We start from the raw sequence: 24,470 nt of genomic DNA on the forward strand, positions 1-24,470 counted from the left end.
TTTCCTGCACGTCTATTTATTGCTTTTCGATGGTGAATAGCTGCTGACGCTGCTCTGTTGGAATCCTAGATGGAAAAAAAAAATCACCTGAAATTGAAAAATACTACGGGAAGCTTTTGAACATAAGCAGAATATGAACACGGTAAACCAACGGTCGCGTCCCTACCTCAGTGCTCCACCCCTTAGGAGTGTCAAAGACACTTTGGCTGACGTGCGTGGTGAAGACAGGAGGAGGAGTGGGTGGCGCTGGGTGGGTGGGGTTGAGGGGCTGGGGGGGGGCGTTGTTTGGTGGGCGTTGGCTTCCTTCCGCATTAGTCCTCGGGACAACAGCGTGACGGCGGCTGCTTTTGGGTGTGGAGTCAGCAGTGTGTTTCTGCCGCCGCCTCTCTCTAGTGACTTAACGCAGGCTGACAGGTGTTCCAGTGGCTCTGGCCACCACTCAAAATCCTGCTCATAATCACACACCTGGTCATATCAAGAGGATTTGTATGGGGAAAGCCATCGACGTCAGGAGGGGTTAATTTTGTTTGTTTGTTTGTTTGTTGCTTTTTCTTAGAGGAAACTTTTATCGGACTCGCAGGGTTTCGGTGCCTCGGCCTCCGCTGCTGTCACCCGGCAGACCGACGCTGCCTGCTGGTGCTGCGCCGCTTAATTACCAGGACCAGCGTGGTGTCCGCGCAGTGCCCGAGGTGAATCTGGCAGGCGGCAGTGGCCGGCAGGCAGCCAGGCCCGGGGATTTGGCCGCGACGCTCCCTCTGTTTCATCCCCAAAAGTCTTTGTTTATGTAAAAACAGCGGTGAGCCCTCTACCCCCAGATAACTCCCTGCCAGGGGATAAAGATACGCACACACAGCATGGGAAACAGGCTGCGGGCCAGAGGCAGATCAGTCCAGGGATAAAGAGATTGAGGCCCAGATACAAGAGGCTTGACTACAAACCACCTAACCTTTGCCACAAGGTTTGCACTTGTTTGCCTCAGTGTGATTACCGAGTGAGAAAAGTGTTACAGCGACGTGCGACCTAATCCTCTCAGCGTAATTCACAGGCTGGGACACAGCCGTCACAATGGAACTATTTTCTTTCCCAAACGTAATGTTCTGTTTTTTGCTTTTCCAAGCAGCTAGGTGTTGTTGTCAATTGTTGCATTGTCCCTCCCAGTCTGTGTTGTGTTGGCAATACAGCTTTACAGTTAAAAATGCTTCAGATGTTGCTGTTGCAGCACCAAACCTGCAAACTAGCATTATTAAAAATGTCATCACTTACGTCGTTCTTTGGAAGCAATTAAATGATGCATTTTATTGTTGGTGGATGAATACGCACTCACACATAGAAACACACACACACACACACAGTGCGGCAAAATGTCCTTTACGCGCACAGATGGTATCGCATGAGGCCTTAGTTCAGGAATCCCATTCAGCACCTTGGACAGAGCCCAGTGTTTTGACTGTGCAGAAGTTGCGTTTGGACCAATGTCTCCATTTCTCTATAGGAGGGATTGGAAACCAAAGCAAAATAAATAAACAATGAAGTTAATAATATATACATTAGTATGAAAGGAAAATGATCTGACTTTGACAAACAGTGGCTAAGAAATTGTGCAACAGCCAAAAAAAAAAAAGGAAACAAAAGCCAAAAAAAAGTAGCTACTAGCTTTTTTTTGCAACTTGTAGGATTGTATTTTCTGGCTCCTCGATAAAGTTTCTCCAGAACTTCCCTTGAAAAAGATTTACACTAAGCCTTCAAGGGAGAGAGATTCATCGCCTACGTCTCGTTAGCATTCAGCAAACAATATTTCTCAAGTGATTCCACCAGCTACAGGAGCGAGGCGCAATTATTGCGTCATCTTTGATCTTGACAGCCGACAGTGTGGGAGCACCTTGCTTGAAACCCAGGCGGCGCGCACGTCCGACCTGACCTCCCCTGCTTCTCAGACGCGACGGAGCTAGTCCGTTTAGCCTGCGAGTCTAGCCCACTAATCCACCAATGCAATCACAAATACCTCTCCCTTCAAATGCCGAAGCAATCTCTGTGCAAACACGTAGGAGGCTGGAGGTGGGAGGCCACCGAAATCAGATTAGGAGGGGGGCGGCGGGGAGGAGGGGCCCTCATCAAGTGTTTCCTTATCACAGACTAAAAGACACTCAAACAGTCAACACTCAAAAGACGTCCGCGCACGCATACGCCCGCGCACGTCGTCTCCCCCCGCAGATGGGAGCGCAGAGTACCCGCACAATGGCGACTGCTGAACAAAGGATTAAGCGGAATGAGTTGGATAAATAAATAATTCCCCGCAACAGTGCGCCGCGTGATTGCTGGCAGCGCTGATTGACCGATAAATGCATGCAAATCAGAACCTTTCTCCGACTGTCATTTAAATAGCTGTTTATCTCTCCCACTGGGATGGAGCGAAAGCAGGGTTCCCAATCACCCACCCGTCCATGCTTGAAACCTCTGGAGGGAGGGAGGGAGGGTGGAAAAGGGGAGGGAAAGAGAGAGGGGGGGCTTAAGTAAACAGCCGAGAACAAATGAGCTCTGTGACGGCTCGGCAAGCAGTGGCTCCCTCCCCCCCCCGTCTGAATGGCCGCCTTTTGTTGACGGCTGAATAGGGGGCTAAACATCCCCTGGAATGAGAGCCAAAGCCACCTCTCTGATTGTTCTATTCTGAGGCCTTTCATATGCAAAAGCTATCTGGGTTGCGATTGGTTTGAACCCTTGCGCTCCATTCGCTCACGGTCGTCAGACTCGGAGCCTTTTGAAGGGGGCGACGAGGCGGCGTTTCAGATTCTTGCCCGCTGTGTTTTTGGAGGACGGAGATTGGGAATGTTTTGCTGTCGCATTCGTGTGTTGGATGTTGCTGCAGTGTTTGTGCTGTGTTTGTTTGATCAGGGTATTGGGGGTGGGCGGGGTTGGGGTTCCTAGACGTTCTACAGATTTCTCACTGTTGATTGTTGAAGGTCCAGTGTGTAAAATTTGGCTTGATTTGTGATTTAAGCGCTTAATTTACTGTCCATAAATACTTTAATAGTTGTGTATACTTGCAGTACAACAAAAGTAATTTGGTTTGCCTACCCTTAAAACAGTTCTCATGTATATGTAAGAATATACATATAGCAAGGGCTTTGGTCCCAGTTAGTTGCACCGCCATATTTTTAAGGAAGGCAAATAACCCAACAAAGACGAAGGTGGATAAGGAATCCAGGTTTGGGTGCGCAGGCCACTGTAGCTCACTGTCAAGCTCAGGAGGGGGAGGAAAAGTGAAAGACGCGGCAATCTAAAATGTAACCACTTGATGTCGCTTCTTCAAAACTTACAAATACTACACACTTCCAAATAGGTCTGAGCAAACAGGCTCCGCCCACTCTTTAAAAATACCACCAGGCTCAGTCACCCGCATTCAAAGTCTCAAATCTAGCCCTGCGCTCTCCCACGCAGAGAACATACAATCTGTTACAATAACTGGTGCAGAACGACCGACTTGGCGTCAAACAACCGCTGAGTCAAGCGTCACCTTGCACAAGACATCCTTTGCCACAAAGTCAACAGAATCATTGCAAACCCAGCCTTCGTCATGTAGGGGAATCGCTGCCATGACCCGAAAAGCTCAGGCGACATTCGCCCTGCTGCTGTAGGTCGAGTGAGGCCAGAAATGACCCAACCGACCGATCCGACAACGAGCTGCACTGGAAAATATTGTCCGTCTGTCTCAGCCAGTCGGGGAAGAAATTGAGAAACTCACATCCACCGTCAGCCTCCCAATGTAATTTCCCCCAGCCTTGAAGAATCCTTCACCGGCTCTCAACAGTTTGCTTAAGAGCAGCCGGAACATTAGCTTTATTCCGGCCGGCGGGACATGAGGACAATTACCTGCGGCTCTTGTGAGGCTCGCCGCCTTCTCTAATCTGGCGGAGGAGAGGCTGGAGCAGGCGGCCGATGGATCGCTCGAGTGCATCAACACTCCATCAGGACGTGAAGGACAGCGGCTCTTTCCTTTCCGTTTTGATTGGTCCAGTGGCGAGTAGATGGAGGTCGTCGGGTGAAGGTGATCCTGAGACGCACTGTCTCCACTCCGCATGAAACATTGTATCCTGTGTTACTGGACGCGGTCGCACAATGGTTGTGTGAGTTGTGTAGTTGCGCATGGAGAAAACGTATCCGGGCTCGCCGCCTCATATTCTGTTGATGGCCTGAATGTGCAATATGACAAATACTACTAATACTCTAATAGTATTAGAATATTTCCCTATAAATAGTGTGATGACTTTTGTGTGCTTTGATGTGTAGTGTTTGGAGGTAATAGATTAAAGAATGTCATGTGATGGCGCCGGGGGATAAAAACAAGCTGTTGTTCTCCGTAGACGCAGACACACAGAGACGTGCGTTAGGTTGAACTTGGTCTAATTTGTGTCAGCATTTCATTTTACGCACTCGGCTGTTTGTTTTTTTTGGCAAATGAGCTGCAGCACCACCGCTGTCCGCGCCATCAAGAACATCCCAGCGTGCTAGCACATCGTCAACTAAAGAGAGAGGGACAGACTGATAAATGGCAGGAATTTGGACTGAACACACGGGGAGAAATATGAATGAAGGGATAGAAACCGAAACAGATAAATGCTGCTAACTTGCTGTGATTCTTACGCAAATATACAAACTTTTGCGTTCCGTTGCTTCAAACTATTGCTAGATAGCAATATTGTTTCGAGAAACTACTCTAAAGATGTGAATTCCCTTAAGAAGACATGCTGGCTGGTCTTGGACACCTGTTTATATACTTCTATACGAATGCATCACTTTTCTAACATCAGCACAATGTTAGTTTTTACACCAATTGTGCTCATTTTTCTGTTCTTTGCGGCACAAGAAGTCAGTTCTCGTGCAAGCGACAGTGTCACTTTGTGTGATGATGATGACGACGATGGTAATTGTTATGACGACGACGATGATGATGATGATCATGTAGAAGTTCAGCAACCATCACCTCGAAATTGTGATTGTCATTACAACCCGAGCTGCGCAAAGCCACTGAAACCTCTCGGCTTGTTGCCGCCTCTTAATGAGATCCGAGTGGCACATTTGAATTCATTTGCATTTAGATTGGAGGAAACCGGCTCGCGGATAAATACGTGTGTCTGACACCAGGCGACACTCGGCGGAGGCTCCTCTCAACGCACACGCCGCACATTTTACCGTCGGATGTCACCTCTGTCGTATTGTCTGCGCCTCGGTACAAATGCGTGCATTAGGCGCGCACAAGCACGTACACCAGTCTAGTCTGGTAGAGTCGGGAGTCAATTTGAACCGAGATGACAATGTTCCTTCAGCGCTGCTTCTCCGCGGGACTCCAGGGTTTTCGAGCAGGAACTGATCAGCGGAAATTGATTGGACGTGAAAGAAAATGAGTTTTGATTTTTCCGTTTTCTTTCCCCCCGCTTGTTGTGCCAGTGCCTAAGTCTGAGGAAGGGCTTAAAAGAAAATGTTTTATTGACATGTGCTGGAAATAGTGATTCACCACAAGCTCATTATTGTGCTTCCTGCCTCTGGATGGGCCGAGGATGTCAGCTGCTGCGAACTGTCAGCCTTCATGGAGGGCAAATATCGACTGGACCCAGTCTGTCTAAGGGAGGAGGAGAAAAAAAATGTTATTTCAATTGTTTTGTTTTTGTTGTTGTTTTTTTTGCAAAGCATGGAGCACCAGCTGTAAGACAAGCAGCTCCAGTGTGCAGAAGGTTTGCTTGTAGGAAAACACAAAGAGCACTTTCTTATCTTGTCTATTGGTGCTCTGTGTGAATGTATTTCTGCTTCTCTTCACCAGGAAGTTCAGATGGTGTTTAGGAAACATTATGAGATAGCACTGTAGTTTTGGCTGCTGGTGCATTTCTGTCCCTGTGATGCTGTGGAACTCACTTATTTCTAAATCTAACCCTAACCCATATTACTGATGCATTACTGAGGACGAAGTTAGGTCGGTTAAGTCAAGTTCAGACAATCCAAGATGGATTATCTCAGGCTTTCCTTGCTGCTTGTATCAGGGAAACCAAATAGTTTACTGTTGAAGCGCTTGTTTTCATGAGGAAAAAGGCTTTGACGTTCGCAAAAGTGGGTGCGTGAGACTTTAGATGAAGTTTGAGCCATCCAGCTGCCATACTAGGTCGACTCATCCATCCATCTGAGGATTGGAAACATCAACTTGAAGTATCAACCACTGGAGGTGGGCGGACACTGAGAAGGTCCTTATTGGAGTGATGGTTGTGGAATTAGTCGAGAAAGCCAAGGTGTGTGCGCACGCACGCGTGTGTGTGACCCAGCTGTCAGCCTGTATACACATGATCACATGATCGCCATCTCACACACACACACACACACACTGAGAAGGACACACATTCAACCACCCCACACTCCTCCTGAGGACAGAAGCTGTGCAGTGAGGTGAGACCACAGGAGGAAATAGCATTTATCCCAGCGGAGCGGCGCTGATGACCCTCCCCGCGGCTCCCGTCTTTCTCTCTTTCTCCCCCGGGGGGCAAGCGCAGGAAGCTTTTTGTCTTGGCTGGATGGAGCGGTGAAGTGGGAGGGGTCAGGGTTCACGGCGGGCGGACCGCTGTCACACCGCACACAGCTTCTTCAGGACACCGGCTGTACTTTTGACATGTGTCTACTGACATTACCCACAATGCCGCTCCCCTCCGATCCCCTCCCACCACCACCACCACCACACCACCCGGCCCGGGGTTGTCTCCTCGCCTCACAGGGGTAATGGCGTGTGAGACAGGTTTGGCGTAGGGAGGGAGGGACGGAGGAAGGGTGAGGGTGCGTGACGGCGAGAGAAGCATGTTTGGCCTCTGCTGTTCTCTAATTTCTTCGCTCGGTTTGCTGCAGCATCTTTATCTCCTGCAGAACTCGCTGTTTGTCTGTTTGGCTCTTTGTCTGAACAAATGACTTAAAGATGCCTTGTTTGTGTGTTTGAATGCATTGAGGATTTATTTTTTTTCACCTGCTATGTGTGTTTCCGCCCTCTTGTTGATTCAATCTCTTTAGAAATTCAGTGTGTAATATTTGGCGTGGTTTATAATTTTTATTTTGGTAAAAGCGCAATATAATGCCTATAAATACATAAAAGTGTATAATCGCAGTACAATAAAATTATTTTTGCTTTTCCCAGATTTACAACGGTTCTCATATGTGTATATATATATATGTATATATGTATATATGTACGTATATATATATGTATATATGTATATATATGTGTGTACATATATGTATATATATGTATATATATGTGTGTACATATATGTATATGTGTATATGTATATATACATATGTATATATATATATATGTATATATATACATATATATATATGTATATATATATGTGTATATATATATATATGTATATATATATGTGTGTATATATATATATATGTGTATACATGTGTATATGTATATATATACATATATATGTATATGTGTATATGTATGTCTATATATATATATATATATATATATATATATGTATATATGTATATATATATATATATGTATATATATATATATATATATATATATATGTATATGTACATATACATATATATATACATGTGTATATATATATGCCTGGTGTGCACAATCCAGTCCACCTGACAGCGTGTTTCATAATTATGATGAACGCTCGCATCTTCTAATAAACCAACAAAGAAGGTGGAAAAAGGTCTCCAGATTTGTGTGCACAGGCCACTGTAGCCTGTAGCTCACAGGCAAGCTCAAGAGGGGGAAGGAGAGTGAAAGACATTGCAATCTAAAATGTAACCACTTGATGTTGCCGTTTCTTCTACAAAATCTCCAATTATTACACTCTTAACCTTCAAGGTACAGAATAACCTGGGGGAGAAAGGAGCCCGCTTTCTTAGCCCGATGTTGTAGCAACATTAGTCACTTTGGCCGTGTGCAAATCGTATTGTATTGGCCGTATTGCATTTGACGATATTGTTACGAGAAGTGCCGCTTCCTCGTCACAACACTTTACATTTTCATTCATATCTAAATACAAACAACGAGCTGCGCAGCGAACCGTGGCAATGTTCAAACTGCTGGACCGCAGCGCAGCAGTCGGGCTCAGAGCCAGTAAGCAGGCTAGCGGCCGTGCGCTCACGTTGAATGAGTTCTGATGATGCATTCCATTTCTTCCTAATTGCCCATGTGTAAAGATGCATGCATTGTCAGAGCGGGGAAACGCGATGTTGCAAAGAATAAGCCTTTACAGACGAGTTTTAATTATGGGTGTAGAGAGTCGGCTGATGATTCTATTATCCACAGTTCTATTCAGCCTGGTGTTCAGGCTGCTGCTTTGAGTTGCTGCTGCTCAGCGCGTCCGTCTGCCACGCTGGCTGCCAAACTCAATTGGCCGTTTCCCCTTTCGCCCCTCTGCTTTGCATGAAAGCCATTGAAATGCCAGGAATGGGCTTTCTTTCACATTTTGTCCGACGCATTAACTGAGCACCCTGTTCTCTTCTGGTCTTTTTTTTTTTTTTTGCCGCAGTGACTCCGCCCCCTCCATGGACAAAGATCTGAGTTCTTCTTCTGTCGTCCATCCGACTGTGTTTCACTTCTCCCTCTTCACAGAGTGACCTTCCCCCGTCCACTTCCTGGTTTTTCCGACTTGTTATATAAAACTATGTTCCACATCACATGATTTTGTTAGTTTACGTTGGTTAACCGTGCTTATTTTGTGGTTACTCTAATTTGGCGTGAGCAGTTTTGCACCAAGACACACACATTGCATCTTTTTCAAAACTGCCTCCTTGTCTTCAAGCGTCCACCCTTTACTTCTTTTGCTTGCTCTGCTTTTTTAGAAAGTGCGTGCTGCAACGCTCAGTCCTGAAAATGTGATGCCGGATCAGTTACGCCACTCTGGAAAAATTCTTGGTTCCTTGCACCTTGTAGTTGCCATGTTTTTATCCTCTTCCAAATGGAAGGTACAATAAAGCATCAGCTTTAGCTTGAAGCTTTTGTCCAGAGTTTAAGCTCGAAGCTGTAAACAGGTGGTTGAGATGCTGTTTTCTGGAGATCTTTGGAGTTAGTTACAGAAGGCCTCCGTCAGAGTCATTTTCCTTTGCGTTGAGAAACGCCCTTGGAAAATACTGTCTGGACTAATTACAAAAGAAATGTCATTCTGGCTCATGCCTAGCAACACGTCGAATCACCGCGCCTGAGGGGACTCACTGTTAACATACCTAAGTTCAGTGGATAATGATAAAATGAAGAAAAACTGTGAGCTTGTTTTTTTTTCTTCCCCACAGTAAGAAATAAGCGAGTATTTGTGTATCTGTTGAAATGTTTGCGTTTGCCTAAAGTGGCACTTTTGCCCCGCTAATTATCTCTGAGAACGTCCTCGTTACAGCCTCGACTGATGGAGCAGGAAGGAAGGAAGTCTGTAATTACGATTAGTGCCCCTTCACAATTTGATTAAACCCTTTTCACTCTGCTAATTATTTATTTGTACCAATTATTTGCTTTGCAGAGCTTGTTAGCCCTCGTGTTCACCTTGACAGTGAAAGCGATTGCTGTGAAGAACATTTCAGAGTTTCGCTCCTTCCAGGCTCATTGGCTTTGTTTCCGAGCTCAGTTTGCTCCTTTCACTTCGGAGCCTCATTTTCTTTTTAGTTTTCGCAAACAAAAAAAAAACATTTTGTTGTCTTTACAACCAAATTTAGGTCTGGTGCTGAGATTAGGGTTGGGGTTGCGGTGGATTAGGTTATGGATCATTGTGAACGACTGAATTAGAACCCTATAAGCCCCCCCCCCCTCCCTTTCTCTCAGGTTCTCATAATTATAACCACTGATATTCTTGTCCACAGACACTGTATGTTCACCACAGACACTCTTTAGCTTTCCTTCTTCTTTCAGAAGCCTTTCAAATCCCTTCTCATCCTTCCGACAAATCCTTGATAAAATTCAGTAACAGTGTTGTTTCCACCAATCATTGTGATCAAAGACAAAGAGACAGGGCTTTGTTTTTGTTTTGTTTTTTATAGCTAGAGCACTGAATTATACATAAACAATTTGGAGACTCAACACACACACACACACACACACACACACACACACACACACCTGGAGCCCTTCTCTAATTTGAGTCCCTGATCCTGAGTGGCTCTTGTGTCTGGCAGAGACTGATGAAAGCTTCTCATCTTAAGGACGGGTCAGAAAATGAGGCGAGGCCCAGAACGCTATCAAAGGGACCCAAAAGACCTCTGAGCGCTGAAGCACCGGTGCTCTGTGCTTCCACACAAGCTGCCTTTAATCTCCCGGAGATTCCCAGCAAACACTTGGTTATCCAGGGACCGACAGAGACTTCTCTCTTTTTCATGTGCCTCTCTCTTTGCTACCAAAGAAGCGCGGCACCCTCGCACGGCGCACCTCTTATCTAGCCTCGGCTACCCGCTTCAGCCCCAATCAGCGTGCTCCAGGGTGCGGGGAGGCAGAAGGCCCAGAAAAGATAGGTGTGGAGGGTGTAACCGCTGACAATGGGAGGCAGAAATGTAGACGGCGGTTGAGGCAGATGGAAACATAAAAGGCTCCTCTCGGCGAGCAGAGGCGGAGAAGAAGCCCAGCCGTATCACTCGCCGCTTCTTCTCTGGGCTGCCATGAAAGACGGATGAAATCAGAGTTCTGACAGGTAGAGAGGGGGGGAGGGGGGTGTCTAGAGCTCGCTGCCTCATACGCAGCAAGGACTCCTCCGCCGTCAAAAAGAATAAAAACACCTTGACTCTGAGACGTTTCCGCCTTTCAAGGCGGTGAGACGCCACACTTGGCGTTCGACGCGGGGAAGACGTTTCTGTCGGGTCTGACGCTGAGACTTTCTCTCATTTGCACTGATGCTGTAATCACATTTTAATACGCACAACACTGATGTTGGTCGTGTGTGCGTGTACATAAGTTATAGCGAACTGTTATGAATGAATTGATGCCTGAATTCTGTCTCTCTCTCTCTCTCTCTCTCTCTCTCTCTCTCTCTATCTCTCTCTCTCTCACACACACACTCACACACACACAAACACTACACATTACTACTACAACACTGAGGCTTATTTTGTCAATATCACACAGCACTTAGTGGCTGGTTTAACCAAAAAGTGGCCTGAGGGATCAAGAGCCGTGCACACCCCAAAACTCTGAACCAGTTTGAACCAGTGCCGTCCAGTCCAGTCCAGTCCAGTCTAGTCCAGCGCCATTGCTTTGGGCTTGGAGAAACTAGCCAACATCATCAGCCCCTCTGACAGAGCAGCTTACAGTATGGGCGACCGGCTTCAACAAGAGCGTCTGGTGACGGCGTTCTCAAAGAAAGTACACACGCACACAAGGCTGAGCCGTATGCACGCAGTCGCCTGCCCACTCACTTTTCTCCTTGGAACCCATATTGCATCACCACCACGCTGACACCCTTCCTACCCCCTCACCACCCTCCCCCACCACCCCCGCATCTCCCCCGTCCTCTCTCGAACACAGAGTCCGAACTTGCAGCCTGGCAGCCAGCACCCCCACGCTGGTGAAAATGAAGACAACTCGCCACTCGCTGTGCGAGCAGCGGAGACCAGGGAGGTTCGTTCAGGACCACGAGTCAGTCAATTCGGTAGACGCAAAAAAAAAAAAAAAAAAGAAAGAAAGAAAAAAATGGTAGATGTGTCAGGGTGCCTGTCAAAACACGAAACAGGAGAAGCAGTTTGATAATCCAGTGCAGGATCCTGCTTCCCAACCACCACCGCTAACAGCCACACATTCCCTAAGTAGTTTGTCTGTTTCTCAGGTGTGAGTGTGTGTGTGTGTGTGTGTGTGTGTGTGTGTGTGTGTGTGTGTGTGGACGGGTGTAAACTCGAGTGTGACACTGTGTGTATGTGTGTTTGTGTGTGTGCGCTCCCGTCAGCGGGCCTGAAACCACAAACCATCCCGTCTGGAAACAAAAAGCCATTAACTCGCGACCGGCGTCTCCGTCTCCTCTCGCACCTCTTCGCTCAGCGCCGGATCTTCACGCTCCGTCACGCTCGCCTCGCCTCGCCTTGCCTTGGCGGCGGTGTGTGTGTGTGTGTGTGTGTGTGTGTGTGTGTGTGTGTGTGTGTGTGTGTGTGTGTGTGTGTGCTGTGTGTGTGTGTGTGTGTGTGTGCTGTGTGTGTGTGTGTGTGTGTGTGTGTGTGCTGTGTGTGCGCGCGCGCTGACAAAGATGTCAGGAGCGTGCGTGTCAGAACGGTGCCATTTAGGTGTTGTTTTTAGCGAGGGAAGACAAAGGAACGCCGCCGCGTTATCACCGTGGCATTTGGTCTTTTTGGACGCTGACACTTTGTGTGGTGTGCGTTTGGAGGCTGAGCAAACTTGTATTGTTTGGAATGAAAAGCAAAAATCCTGTTAAATAAATGTTATTTAATTTCTTGAAAGTTTTGTTTTCATCAACTTTTATCCTCTTGGGGGGGAGGGGGGGGGGGGGAGAAAAGTGAGCAGAGTTTAAAGAAGAGGAGTTTCACCTGGAGGATTATTTTTCAGAAGGCTGAAGATATTGAATGTTTTAGCAACCAGCTATTCTGTTGAATGAGGGGATCGACAAAACACAATTGACCAGCTGTTAAATGTACCAGACAGACAAAGGCAGGCCACCCACTGCTGAGCAGCCAATCGGTTTGCTTCTTTTTCCTTTATCCTGCTTTTTGGAAACAAAACCCATCCCTTCCACTTCCTCTTTGTCCAGTGCTGCAGTAGCTTGTTTCACACTGGAAATAAACTGGGTGATTGGTGTACAAGAGTAATCAAGGCAGAATATTTGCCTGGACAAATTTTCGTTTATCACTGAATCAAACTGCGGTTTGTTTTTTTTTGTTTTTGTTTTTTCAAAACCTGAATTTCGGATTTTCAGAATTTTTCATTATATTTCACAGTCTGATTAGAGAAGCCTTGCTTCATGACACGAGGCTGACGTGCAGAATTGCACGTTTTGAAATTTTCTGACCGACTTTTCTGAGTTCAACGATGGCCTGAGGCGACCAACCCGGAGGGGATTTTTTTCATGTCACATCCTGACATGACTGTACACAGAATTGGCAGGACCTCAGTCATTGTGCAACTGATGATGGGACGATGTGATAGCAGCACTTACTGCTTGATTAATAGGAAGTCTGGCAGGAACTATTGCCAACACTAGTTTTCCCACAATAGTTTTTTTTTCTTTCTGTGCTGGTTGTAAAAAGTGTTCCAGTGAAGCGACAGAAACTGGTTGTGACGTGTCGACGGACTAAAATAATCTCTGTGGGTTTGGTATTTTTTATGCTGCGTTCAAAGACGCAGCCGGCCAGTCAGAGGTTCTACTGTATGAATGTCACCCAGACAAGAGCCAGATAGTTTGACACTTGTTTACTCTGTAAAGCCTCGGACTCCTTTGAACGTTCAGTTGTGAGGGCGAGGGAAAAGCTTTGTGAAAACAGTCATTCAAGAAATATTGTGCGGCGCCGGAGAAAGTGGAACAGTTTACTGTTGCTTTTGATTGATGAGTTTCAGACGCTTTCGCAACCAGACTTTGCTTTACTTGGATCTTTCTTCATTAGACCTTCTTTACTAAGCACTTAACAATTGGAGTACATCATTTTATGCAAAGGCTGTTGACACTCAAAACGCTCCAAATGTGTCATAAATGCCTCACTGGTGACAAAGAAGAATTAGCACGCTAACTAGCCAGCAGGACTACTCAGCGTAGCAGTGGAAGTAGGAGAATTCTGGGCACATTTTCACAGCCAACTTCTGAAAAAAAAAAAAAAGAAGCTCTTTCACTCTTTTTGCTATATTTTTTTGTCTCAAGATCTAACGCCCCAAAGCCTCCTGTAATCACTCCAATCAGATCTTTCCCATCACGCGGACCCTTTACAAGTGCTGCTGTATAGTTCAGATAATACATCGGGGGAGGGGATTGTGGGGGGCGTGAACCACGAGGAAATGGGACGTCCTACAAAACTTTTATTGATTTATTAACAACTGTACATTTCATTTCAGTGCTGACAGCATTTGCTACATACTTTGGTGTGATTCAGAGGGACTGGCACAGTTTGCCCCTGGGTTGTTTTTTTTTTTTGTTTTTTTTTAAACATATATATGTTCTTGTGGGAAATGCTGACAGTGTCAGCAGCACAGTGTACAAACCAAAACTATTCTTCTTCTTCCTCTTCTTTTTTTTTTTTTTTGAATCCAGACACTCACAGTTGCAAACGTGCCTCTTTCCGTCGCTCTTTCCCGTGTGTGTTCGCAAACGTTTCCATGATTCGCTCCCCTGTGGCCGACAGACATTTTCCAGGAATATTGATAAGATACAGATAAAAAAAAAAAAAAAAAAAAAAAAAAGGGAGCGGAGAGATTCCAACAGCTCAGTTTGGACTGTTTGAGTTTAGTCTGTAGCCAAAGAAAATCAATGGTGCAATTCACCGTCGGCGTTACGTCACGCTGACAAAAACAGCACACGCTCCCCTCAGTTTGTGCTCACTGCTGTGCTTCTGCTGCCAACTGAGGTCCAAGGGTCAGGCTAAACATGAAACGTTTCCTATCGACTGCAATCTAACAAGGTAAAACAAACGGGGAGGGAGAGATAGTACAGACGAGTGTGTACACGTTTCCAAAAAATAAAATAAAAAATAAAAAGAAAGGAGGTCTTCTTTCGTACTCGGCGAGAAAATTTACATCCATCTCTCGAGTCCCGGACGGCAGCGTCCCGCTCGGTCCCAGACGCTGGTGCGAACCGGGCAAAGTCTTTTTTGATTTTTTTTTTATTTCGCCTCCCCCACCTCAGGGTTTCCAGTAAGAGCACTGTGATGAAGGCCGAGTTCCGGCCCGACAGAACGTCTCGCCATGTGCGCTCCGTTTCGAAAAAAAAAAAAAAAGTTGGCCGTCGGTACCATAGAAAAAGTCCGAACGTCGACGATGTTCCGACGCCGCCGCGATCCACCGAGCGGGCCAGAAACAAACCAGCAACAAGAACAACCCGCCACATGAAAATATATAGAGATTTTTTTTTTATAGAGTATATATAAAACGTCTTTCATTTAATCCGATATGTACACGTCTGTACACGTCTGCAGAGCCGGGGCCGCAGAAACCAAGCGCCACCTAAAAAAGCCAGAAGAAGAAGAAGAAGAAAAAAAAAAACACCCTTCCAAACAAAACAAAAACAAAAAAAAAAAAAAAAGAGTGCAGAGAAAAAAAATGGATTTTCCCCTGGAAAATTATCCTCAGGTCATCGTCTCCATTAATTCCCAATATGTGGGTTTTCCCAAAATTCTGCCCGCTGTAATCCTCCGTGCGGATGGCGCGGGAGCAGGCGTCTCCGCGGAAGTGGCCGAGAGAAGCAGGAGGCCGGCGGGCCTAGTAGATGACCTCGTAGACGGTGGCCTTCTTGTCGCCCGAGCCCGTCACGATGTATTTGTCGTCCGCCGAGATGTCGCAGCTCAGGACGGACGACGACTCCTTGGACTGTGGGAGAGATTTGTAAAAAGAAAAAATAAATGTCAAGTGTCTGGTGCAGGGGGCAATGGGCAAACTACGGCCCGGGGGCCATATGTGGCCTGTTGAGCTTTTCAATCCGGTCCAACGAATTTGAAGAAATTCTATTAATAGCGAGTAAGTCATAAAATAGCTGTATTGCAACTCTCATTCCTACTGCAGTCAGACTCCTAAACGGCAAACGGGAGTGCAATCATCAGGGACGACATTGCTCCATAACCGCACGGCTTGCACATGCTAACAATTGTCTGTTTACATTGACGTTTACGTTTGTCCTTTTTAAAATTCCATTGCTTTTGCATTGTGCATTATTTTGTATTTTGCCCATTTTTGTATATTTCTCGTTATCTTTCTCAGACCAAGTCTCTTATTTGGCAGAGCTCGTTTCAATAAAGAGCTAAGCACCGTGGGGCTTGGAAGGTTAATGTTAATTTTCAGTAGACATTAAAAGCACATGTTTACTAATCATCCCATGATATATTGTTTCCTCCAGTGAGGTGGGTCACCAAAAAACACTCCATCCATCTGCTGCTGCCCCGGCCCCTCTGTCACGCTTTAGAACCCCTGGTCTGGTGTTTGGCTTTTTAATCCAGCGACTTGCAGGACAAACTCATTTGGTCTCTGCTGCTCGGCTTCCCGCTCCACACAAACGGAGCCTGTTGCTGTGTTAAATGGCCGCCTCCTCGTCTCCGGTTATAAAAAAATCAAAACGCACACCGTGGTGTTCCTCTGAGCTGGGTGTGTGTGTGTGTGTGTGTGTGTGTGTGTGTGTGTGTGTGTGTGTGTGTGTGTATGTGTGTGTGTGTGTGTGTGTGTGTGTTCAGTTACCTGGAAGATGCTGGCGCCATATGGAGTCCTCCATGCATTCAGCAGATTGTCTTTCCCTGTGCTCACGAACCATTTACCTGCAGAAAGAGCAGACGTGTGGAGAATCAAACCAGGGCCGGTGTGCCGAGACGCCGCTTTTCTTTCCGTTCCCCGGAGGGGGAAGGGGGGGGGGGTGGCTTCGTCGGCGGAGAATGAACGCTTTGCAAATGAAGGCTGCCTGCTAAACTCTGGGAGCTCCGAGGAAAAAACGGCCGCATGGATTGTTGGAAAAGTTCCAGATGTATCCTCCTCATCATCATCATCATCATCATCATCATCATCGTGTTCTTCTGCAACTACCAAATCATCCAGAAAAATCTTTGAATGAAAAATTAATTGAATAGAATTCTATTACATTAATAGCCGTAAACACTCACGTCGTGAAGGAGACTCGAGCCGTTTGCACTCTGGTAATTACTCAAATCAGCCTCTGATTAATTACCAAACTGACTGGAGCCACTAATGATTTAATTAGCAGCAGACAAAAGCTCTGAGGCGCTGAGAATCATCTGAATCATCCACTTGTGTGGTGGCTGACTGAGACGCTGCTTGAGGGAATGTAGGGCGGAGGGTGTCGACGGTCACGGCCCCAAAAAAAAAAAGAAAAAAAAAAAGAGGAGGAGTGGAAAGTGGAAAGTCTCATTGATCTGCGTCTTAAAGTTGAAAGCGGTGGCGGGCGGCGGCGTGATCCCGAGTGAGGAAGCCGTGACGAATTTCACCCACTGAGCCCGTTTGTAAAGAAAACAAAAAAACAGCTCGCAAATTGCTCGGAGATTTCAGCAGCACAGCAGCGCGAAAACCACATTGTCAGATATGAGATCTTCTCCTCAGAAGCTGTTGTCGTTTGATTTCACAGAAATCAGCGGCCCAGCGGCCAGACGGGGGAGTTTTTGCATCTGTTCCGACCCTGCAGCAGCAGCAGCAGCAGCTGCGTCGTCTAGACACACACAGGAAAGTCTTTAACGCAGATTTGTCAATACAACCATCGACTGGCTTCCCTGGAAGAAGACGCAGGCTGCGGCTTCGATTTTAGTCCAAAAACAGAAATTGATCGGCCAGCCGACCGTGACCAACCAAGCAAAGCGCCAAACATTCTGAAGAACTGTTCTCAGAAAATCCATCTTTTTAAAGATGTCATAATCTTTCAAATGTTCAAACAGTGGTGGAAGCAGAAACGACTCTCAACAGGTGCTTTGAGTGGCTGTTGAGAGTCGGAGACGTGCAGCGAGATCCCACCAGTTTGCACTGTGGATTGTAATGGGAAATATGTATTCTTGGGTTATTCTTTATTATGTTGTATTCTGTGTCATATGATCACTAGTAGCACGTGTAATCTGTTCGTTTCATAGTATAACCTTCTCGAGACATTCTCCTCGTGGTCCACCAGAGGAGGCTGTAAATGTGTCAGCTTGTGCTGATTCTCTGTGCTTTGTTTTCCTCTTCTTCCCTTCCTTATCTCTTCCCCTCCCAGTCCAGTGTATAAGAGACCTTCTTCCTCCTTTCCTCCTCGCACTCGCACTCCCATTTTACTGTGTTTTGTGCCTCGGAGCTCCGATCCCCTTTTTATTGTTTGTTCATTAAATTACTTATTATCCCAGTATTCCTGCATCGGCATCTTCGCTCTTTTCCACAACAGGATCAAAGAATTTCATCCATTAACCCCACACATCCTTCCACCTTTAAAGGTCCAGCGTGTAAAATCTGGCTTGATGTATGATTTTTATATGGGTGAAAGCTGAGCAAACTGCCCACGAACACATTAATACGGTATGAGTGTATATTCACAGTACAATGGTTCTCATCTGTGTAAGAATCTACTTTAACGCAGGCGTCTCGCTCCAAGCCAGCTGCCATCTTGGCCCCGCCTGCGTGACGGTGCCCTCGATACACCGGGCTTCCTTCAACATTTCACACACTGGACCTTTAAACCTGGGCACTTCCTGGCGCGTTCCGAGCACTCACCGCAGTAGGCGAACTTGAGCGAGAGGACGCAGCTCTCGTGCAGGTGCAGCTGGTATTTGTCGGGCTTGGTGTGGTGCAGCACCTCCACGTTGCTGCTCTCCATGCCCACGGCCAGCCACTCTCCGGTGGGACAGTATCCCAGCGAGAAGATCTGCAAGCGGAGACGCCAGGTCCCAGTCAGACACGGAGCTCCGCGGCCGCCGCCAGAGAGCGAACGAGCGAGCGAGCGAGAAGCCCCTCCCCTCCCCCCTTGCGTACCTGCGAGGTAAAGTCGTGCTGCTGGAGCTGACGTCCCTCTCTCAGGTCCCAGGAGCGCACGGTGTTGTCCAGGCCGCCGGTCCACAGCTTGGTGCCGTCGTGGGAGATGTCGATGCAGCTGGCTCCGTCTGTGTGGCCCTGGAACTGCCTGCCACGGCCAGAGGAGCACAGCAGAGCAGGTGAGGAACACCAGCAGACACCACACGCTGCTCCGCAGCACCAAAGCCGGCGGCCGTTGGTCATGTGACCCTCTACCAGCCCAGCTGCCAGGGCTAGGCCAGGCGTGGGCAAACTATGGCCCTGGGGCCATATGCGGCCCGTTAAGCTTTTTAATCCGGCCCACCGAACTTGAAGAAATTATATTAATAGCAAGTAAGTTATAAAATAGCAGTATTTCATCCATTGCTTCAGTGTTTAAGCCATTTCAATAAAGAGCTAAACACCGTCTTTCAGTTTACATTTTGTTTACATTGTTACTGTTTTCGTTTTTTGGTCATTTTGCGCTAGTGACTTTTTTTTAAAACAATTGTGTGTCGTAAAAGTGGAAAAACTTTATTTATACTTTGTTATACTGTTATATAGTTTTGCATTGTACTAGTCAATGAAAAAACAGGTTTTCTTTTTAAAATCTTTGTCCTGTGTTTTACCAAACTGAAGGCAAAAGCAACAAAAAGTCGTGTTATCCAACAGCCATGACATTTCAACTTAAGAGTGTCGGGGCTCAGCGATGCTACTCGTGTATCCGCCACGTCGCCCCTCCCCTCCCCCAGCTGCAGAACTGACCTGACGAGCGTCTGGTTGTGCAGGTCCCACACGGCGATGTTTCCGTCCGAGCAGCACGAGAAGCAGACCTTGGCGTCGGGGCTGATGGCCAGGGCGTAGCAGGCGGGCGCGGAGGAAGTCAGCTCGGCCTTTATGCGCGGCGTCTGCGAGGCCAGGTCCCAGATGGTCAGCGTGCTGGCCTCGCCGCCCACGATCAGGGTGCGGCCGTCTGGCAGCAGCTTGCAGGAGCGGATGTAGTTGTCCCTGTTCTGGAAGCGGAAAAAGTTGTTTCCTCAGTCTCGGTGCAGGGACGCGAGGGGGTTTGAGGTCGGGGGGGTGGAGGGGGATCTCGACCAGCGGATCTCAACTGGTGGAGTCTCAGGACCAGGGATGCAAATTATCGATTAATTCATTAATCGTTAGTTGATTGACCTTATCGATCGATTAACGATTAATTGAAGCAGCAATTTATCCTGAGAACCCAAATTTCACCCCTGTAAAAAATGTTCAATTAATTGCGATTAATTTAATTTAATTGATTAAATTCTTAATCGCCAATTAATCGATAATCGATTAATTGTTAACATCCCTACTCAGGACCATCATGTTTTTCCTTATCATTAAGTCGCGTCCCTAATTTATGTCACAGTATTGTATCTAAATTTACAGCACTTAGATTTAGCAGAAATAAGAAAAAGTGTGTATAATAATAAATGATGACCTGGCCACTTGTCCAGGTTTTAACCTGCCCGCATCCCTATGACAGCTGGGATAGGCTCCAGCAAAGCCCAGCCACTCCGAGTTCAGGAAGAAGCAGGTATTGAAAATGGATGAATGATAATGTAAGTGGGTCGCGACCCATCTCTCTCTCTCTCTCTCTCTCTCTCTCTCTCTCTCTCTCTCTCTCTCTCTCTCTCTCTCTCTCTCTCTCTCTCTCTCTCTCTCTCTCTCTCTCTCTCTCTCTCTCTCTCTCTCTCTCTCTCTCTCTCTCTCTCTCTCTCTCTCTCTCTCTCTCTCTCTCTCAGAGCGTTTCCGGCCGCTGTTTTCAGCGTCGGAGTGAAGATGTGGTTGTCAGCCTTAACAAGGGAGTAACGGCTGGGTTGAGTGCGGCAGCGGCTGCTGGCCAGGCTCCAGGAGAGCGCGGAGACGGAGAGATCAATAAGACGATGGAAGATGGCGGCGGAATTAAAACGGCACTCTGACGGCTTCATGAGAGCCAGACTGGATGCACTCTGGATGCACCCCAAGGCTGTCGGAGGCCAGGCGGGGCTGAGCGGGCGCCGAGCCGCGCTCTCGGAATGAGCGATGGGAGGCAGTTGGGAGGAAGTAATGAGCTGGTTAATGGCAGACAGGGCCGGCCAATCAGAACATCATTACTCAGCAGGCGGGGTTTTTTTTTTTTTTTTTTACTCCTTCCCCCTTCCCTGCTCGTCCAGGATTATTTCAGCGCAGCGGTGAGACACTTTGCTGAATTATTAACGCGTGCCTGCTGGGAGCTGGGGAGCGGCTACAGCAGGAGGCGGAGCCAAGCTACGTTTGCTGCTGAGAGCGACGGCGGAGTGGTCCGAGGGGGACTCGCTGCCGACTTCCACCTGCGACGACACGCACGCACGCACGCACGCACGGGGAGGAGAGCGTTTTGCTCGCCTGAAGGGAAACAACTGGGCATGGGACCAAATGATGGCGCTTCCACACCTGGACTGCTCTCACTGGGCCCCAAGCACATCGACTGACTCGCGCATTTTCCTCTGGGATGTTTTTTCAGCCAGTTTGAAAGTGCGAAGGCCTGAGACTCTGACGTCGCTGCTTCATGCGTCATCACGAGGACGACCGGGTGCAGCGAGGAGGTGAAATGCATCGCCGACGTTTGAGCAGATCGACACGTTTGCGACACGGACAAAAACACAACGCAGTGACCAAAACCAGTTTCCGCCGTTGCGGTGACAGAGTACTGAGAGATCCTTCGACGCCTGTGACCGGGCGGCACCTTTCTAGTTGTTCCGCTTCTAGGTTCGAGGTTGTGTTTTCACAGTCAAAGGGTCGCCTTGCTTACACAGCAATCTAAGAGTAATCTTCAAACAACCCAGGTTTAAGGTCGACTCGACCGGTCCGGGTGCCTCTCTCACGGGTCGGGCCCTCGTCACCGCCGCCAGGCTCCGGAGCCACGCAGCCGGAGCCTGGCGGAAGAAGCCGCTAACAAACCAACAGGGCGGAGGAGACTGAATGGAATTCGCTGGCGAGAGACCAAGGCGGTTGCGGCGCTGCGGTTCACGCTCTGCTGCTGGCAGGTCTGTGCTGGTTAAACACCTCCGCGACTGTTTGCCCTGCGACGCAACGGCAGAACGAGGAAAAGGTTCCAGCAGCCGCGACTGAGCAACACGGGCGAGGCGTCGCTGGAGCGTTGCACTGTCGTGTATACACTCTGCTGTGCAGTGTTGACTTCCGATCCAAGTCCAGAGTAATGAAGGTCCATTCATTTAACAGCAGATCATTATGCCATCATGGACTCTGACCCTCCCAAACGCGGACAAACCAGACCCATTCATGTCAACGCTCACCCAGCGCATACGCCAAGAGCACGCACAGCAGTGTCACTTCCCATCACGCCGCTGTAACTCACATTATCTATTTGGCCAATCAGAACGAGCTGAGACACAGCAGCATGTACGACGTCATGATGTCACAATAAAAAAAATGATAAAGGCCAGAAAATCAACAGAAACAAGTTTTATTTGTTTTTAAACGACTAAAAGACCACAACTGAAAAATCGACAATAGAAACGATTTGCTATGAATCGCGCTTCAGGTCCCAGTCGTCCTGCCAGCCGTTTGAAAGGCCTTTATTTTTGTATTGCAGTCTATGGGAAAAATGCTTTTTGGGCTTGTGTGATTTTTTTTGCTGCAGTACCTCAAGTAGCCACTGGGGAAAATCGGTGTTGCCCGTCCGGTATCCAGTTCTTATAATACATCCACGGGAAAACACATTCTATATGGACAGTGGCTAAAACTCATATTTCCTTGCAGGTGCACTATGAAATGAAAGCGTCATCTGAGCAGGCGGCCGAGGCGGCCTGAGATCCAGGGAGTCTGCGACCTACCAGGCAGTCCAGCTGGGACACGGGGCTCTTGCTGCCGGGCTGGCTGATGTCCCAGATCTTGACGCAGCCCTTGCCCCCCGTGTAGACGTGGCGCGTGGGGTTGCTGATGGTGACGGCGCACACCACCTCGCCGTGGCTCAGCGTATTGATCTGGCGAGCGTGGCGCGGGATGCCCGGGCCTATCAGTGCGTCTGGAGGGAAGGGCACGGGCTGCATCTGTCCGTCCGCACTAACGTGAAAAGAATAAGCCCTGCGGAGGGGACGGGGAAAGGAGGTCAAGCCTGAGGCCGGACGTGCCAGCGAACTACTAATAAGAAGCGGTGGGCAATGGGGAGGGGGTTCTTACGGTTTTCCTCCGGAGATGGACGTGAGGCTCGCCGGCAGGCCCGGAGCTCTCATGTGAGGATGAGGGTCAAAGCCCGCCTGTGGGAGCAGGGAAGAAAGAAAAAAAAGGCAAGGAGGTAAGAAACAATCCAGCAGAGATAAATTAGATTATGCTAATTTTCAAATTGAAAAATATGCTCCAATTTATCTGCCAACCCACCCCCACCCCACACCCCGAGGAGCTCTTGTACCGTCATTTTCAGGCAAATCCCTTGAAAGGCGCCGATTCCCTGAATACAGAGGAGCTTTACACAAAGCTACAACAGCCCACTTGCTAATGCTAATGAAAGCCTGGGAGATTTTCTAACACGGAGATGCCGTTTGGGGGGGGGCAAGCCTTTTTTTTTTTCCACCCCTCCTCCTCTGAAAAACCCTTTCGAATGCTAACTAACCGACATCAAAGTAGAGGAGCAGCGGCGTCTTTGTACTTTTTTTTTTTTTTTTCCTCATTAGGCAGGCACAACAAGTTGCAGCCAGCCGAGCAGAAATATTCACCGCGAGTTATGGAAATGCAGCTCGAGCCTCTTAAAAGTTGTTTTGCAAAAGGACTTTATAACCTACAAGCGCGCGGGGGGGATGATTCATAATTCAGGCGCTGCTGTGGGGCGGTTGTGCGAAAATCGACGAGCGCGCGCGCGAGGTGCACAGCCTCAGAGCGCCGAACGCAAGGAGGGAAGAAGATAGTTACGATTGGAGAGCGTCCGTAGGCGGCGGCGGCGGCGGCTGCGGCGCTCATCTGAGGCGAGATGAGGCCGGGGTAGACGCCCGGGCTGGTCAGGGATCCGTTCATCTCGTGGTGTCCCATCATGGCAAACGGGCTGGCGTACGAGCCGGCGATGGACAGAGGGGTCCGCAGCGCCGGGGCGGCTGGCGAGCAGCGAGAAAATACACAGTGAGTTTCACTTCGCTCAGTCTCCTCGTCCATTTTTAGACAATCCGATACGTTCAACTGTGATCATTTAAGCATTAATATACATATGATCATTAACAATGCGCTGGATTATTGCCAATTGTTCCATCAATATTTCTTATTTTAAACGGCAGCTTTGTCGCCGGCACCCAGTTGCAGAGACCATTCCATTCCGTTCGGAGTCGAGTGGCAGGTGGACGTCTCCATTAGGGAGCCACGTGACACCACGTCATGTGACTGCATGTCCCAGAATGGCCTTCAGGTGAAAATATTTTGTAGTTTGTTTTAAATTGAAGTGGGACTTTTATATCTTCCACCAGAATCTGTTGACTTTTTTCCTCCATAAATCTTCCAGGTGTCCAATAACAGCTTCCCCAGAGTCCCCCATCAATCTCACTCAAATTCTATTTTTGTCTTAGAGCGACTCCAACAACAAGAACATCCATTCGCTGTGTAAGCATGTTGACAACTATTTTTTTTTCTTTTTTTTCTGCTTGACCCCAATTGGCTAAATGGGCCGATGGCCTGAGTGTGACGGTGGGGCTGTTTACTCACTTAACGCCTCCATCCCTGGCGGTTTGCCCATGGTGAGAGGTCGCAGGCCCGGAGTGGTGCTGGTTCCCGGTGTGGGAGCCTCGTTCCTGGGCGTGGGCGTGTTGGACTTGAGGCTCGGCGTGGACGACTTGTCGTTCTGGGGGGAGAGTGA

At 47.9% G+C, this 24,470-nt stretch overlaps 1 protein-coding gene across 16 annotated transcripts in view; it reads right to left on the reverse strand.

Annotated features, from left to right (window-relative positions):
• Positions 1-13,977: 13,977 nt before the first annotated feature.
• tle3b (TLE family member 3, transcriptional corepressor b) overlaps positions 13,978-24,470 on the reverse strand; it is a 35,186-nt gene continuing 24,693 nt past the window's right edge. For all 16 annotated transcript variants that reach the window (XM_076019799.1, XM_076019780.1, XM_076019794.1 and 13 more), the window contains 9 exons: positions 24,320-24,455; positions 23,543-23,721; positions 22,817-22,893; positions 22,471-22,720; positions 19,394-19,641; positions 18,611-18,758; positions 18,353-18,503; positions 16,352-16,428; positions 13,978-15,493 (listed from right to left, as the gene is read on the reverse strand). In XM_076019799.1, coding sequence (XP_075875914.1) covers positions 15,386-15,493; positions 16,352-16,428; positions 18,353-18,503; positions 18,611-18,758; positions 19,394-19,641; positions 22,471-22,720; positions 22,817-22,893; positions 23,543-23,721; positions 24,320-24,455 — 1,374 coding nt within the window. In that variant the 3' untranslated portion in view covers positions 13,978-15,385. The remainder of the gene's footprint in view (positions 15,494-16,351; positions 16,429-18,352; positions 18,504-18,610; positions 18,759-19,393; positions 19,642-22,470; positions 22,721-22,816; positions 22,894-23,542; positions 23,722-24,319; positions 24,456-24,470) is intronic.

This window comes from Nelusetta ayraudi, unplaced genomic scaffold (genome assembly GCF_046127955.1).
Source record: "Nelusetta ayraudi isolate G7.1 ecotype Tasmania unplaced genomic scaffold, CSIRO-AGI_Nayr_v1 ptg000002l, whole genome shotgun sequence".
NCBI lineage: Eukaryota > Metazoa > Chordata > Actinopteri > Tetraodontiformes > Monacanthidae > Nelusetta > Nelusetta ayraudi.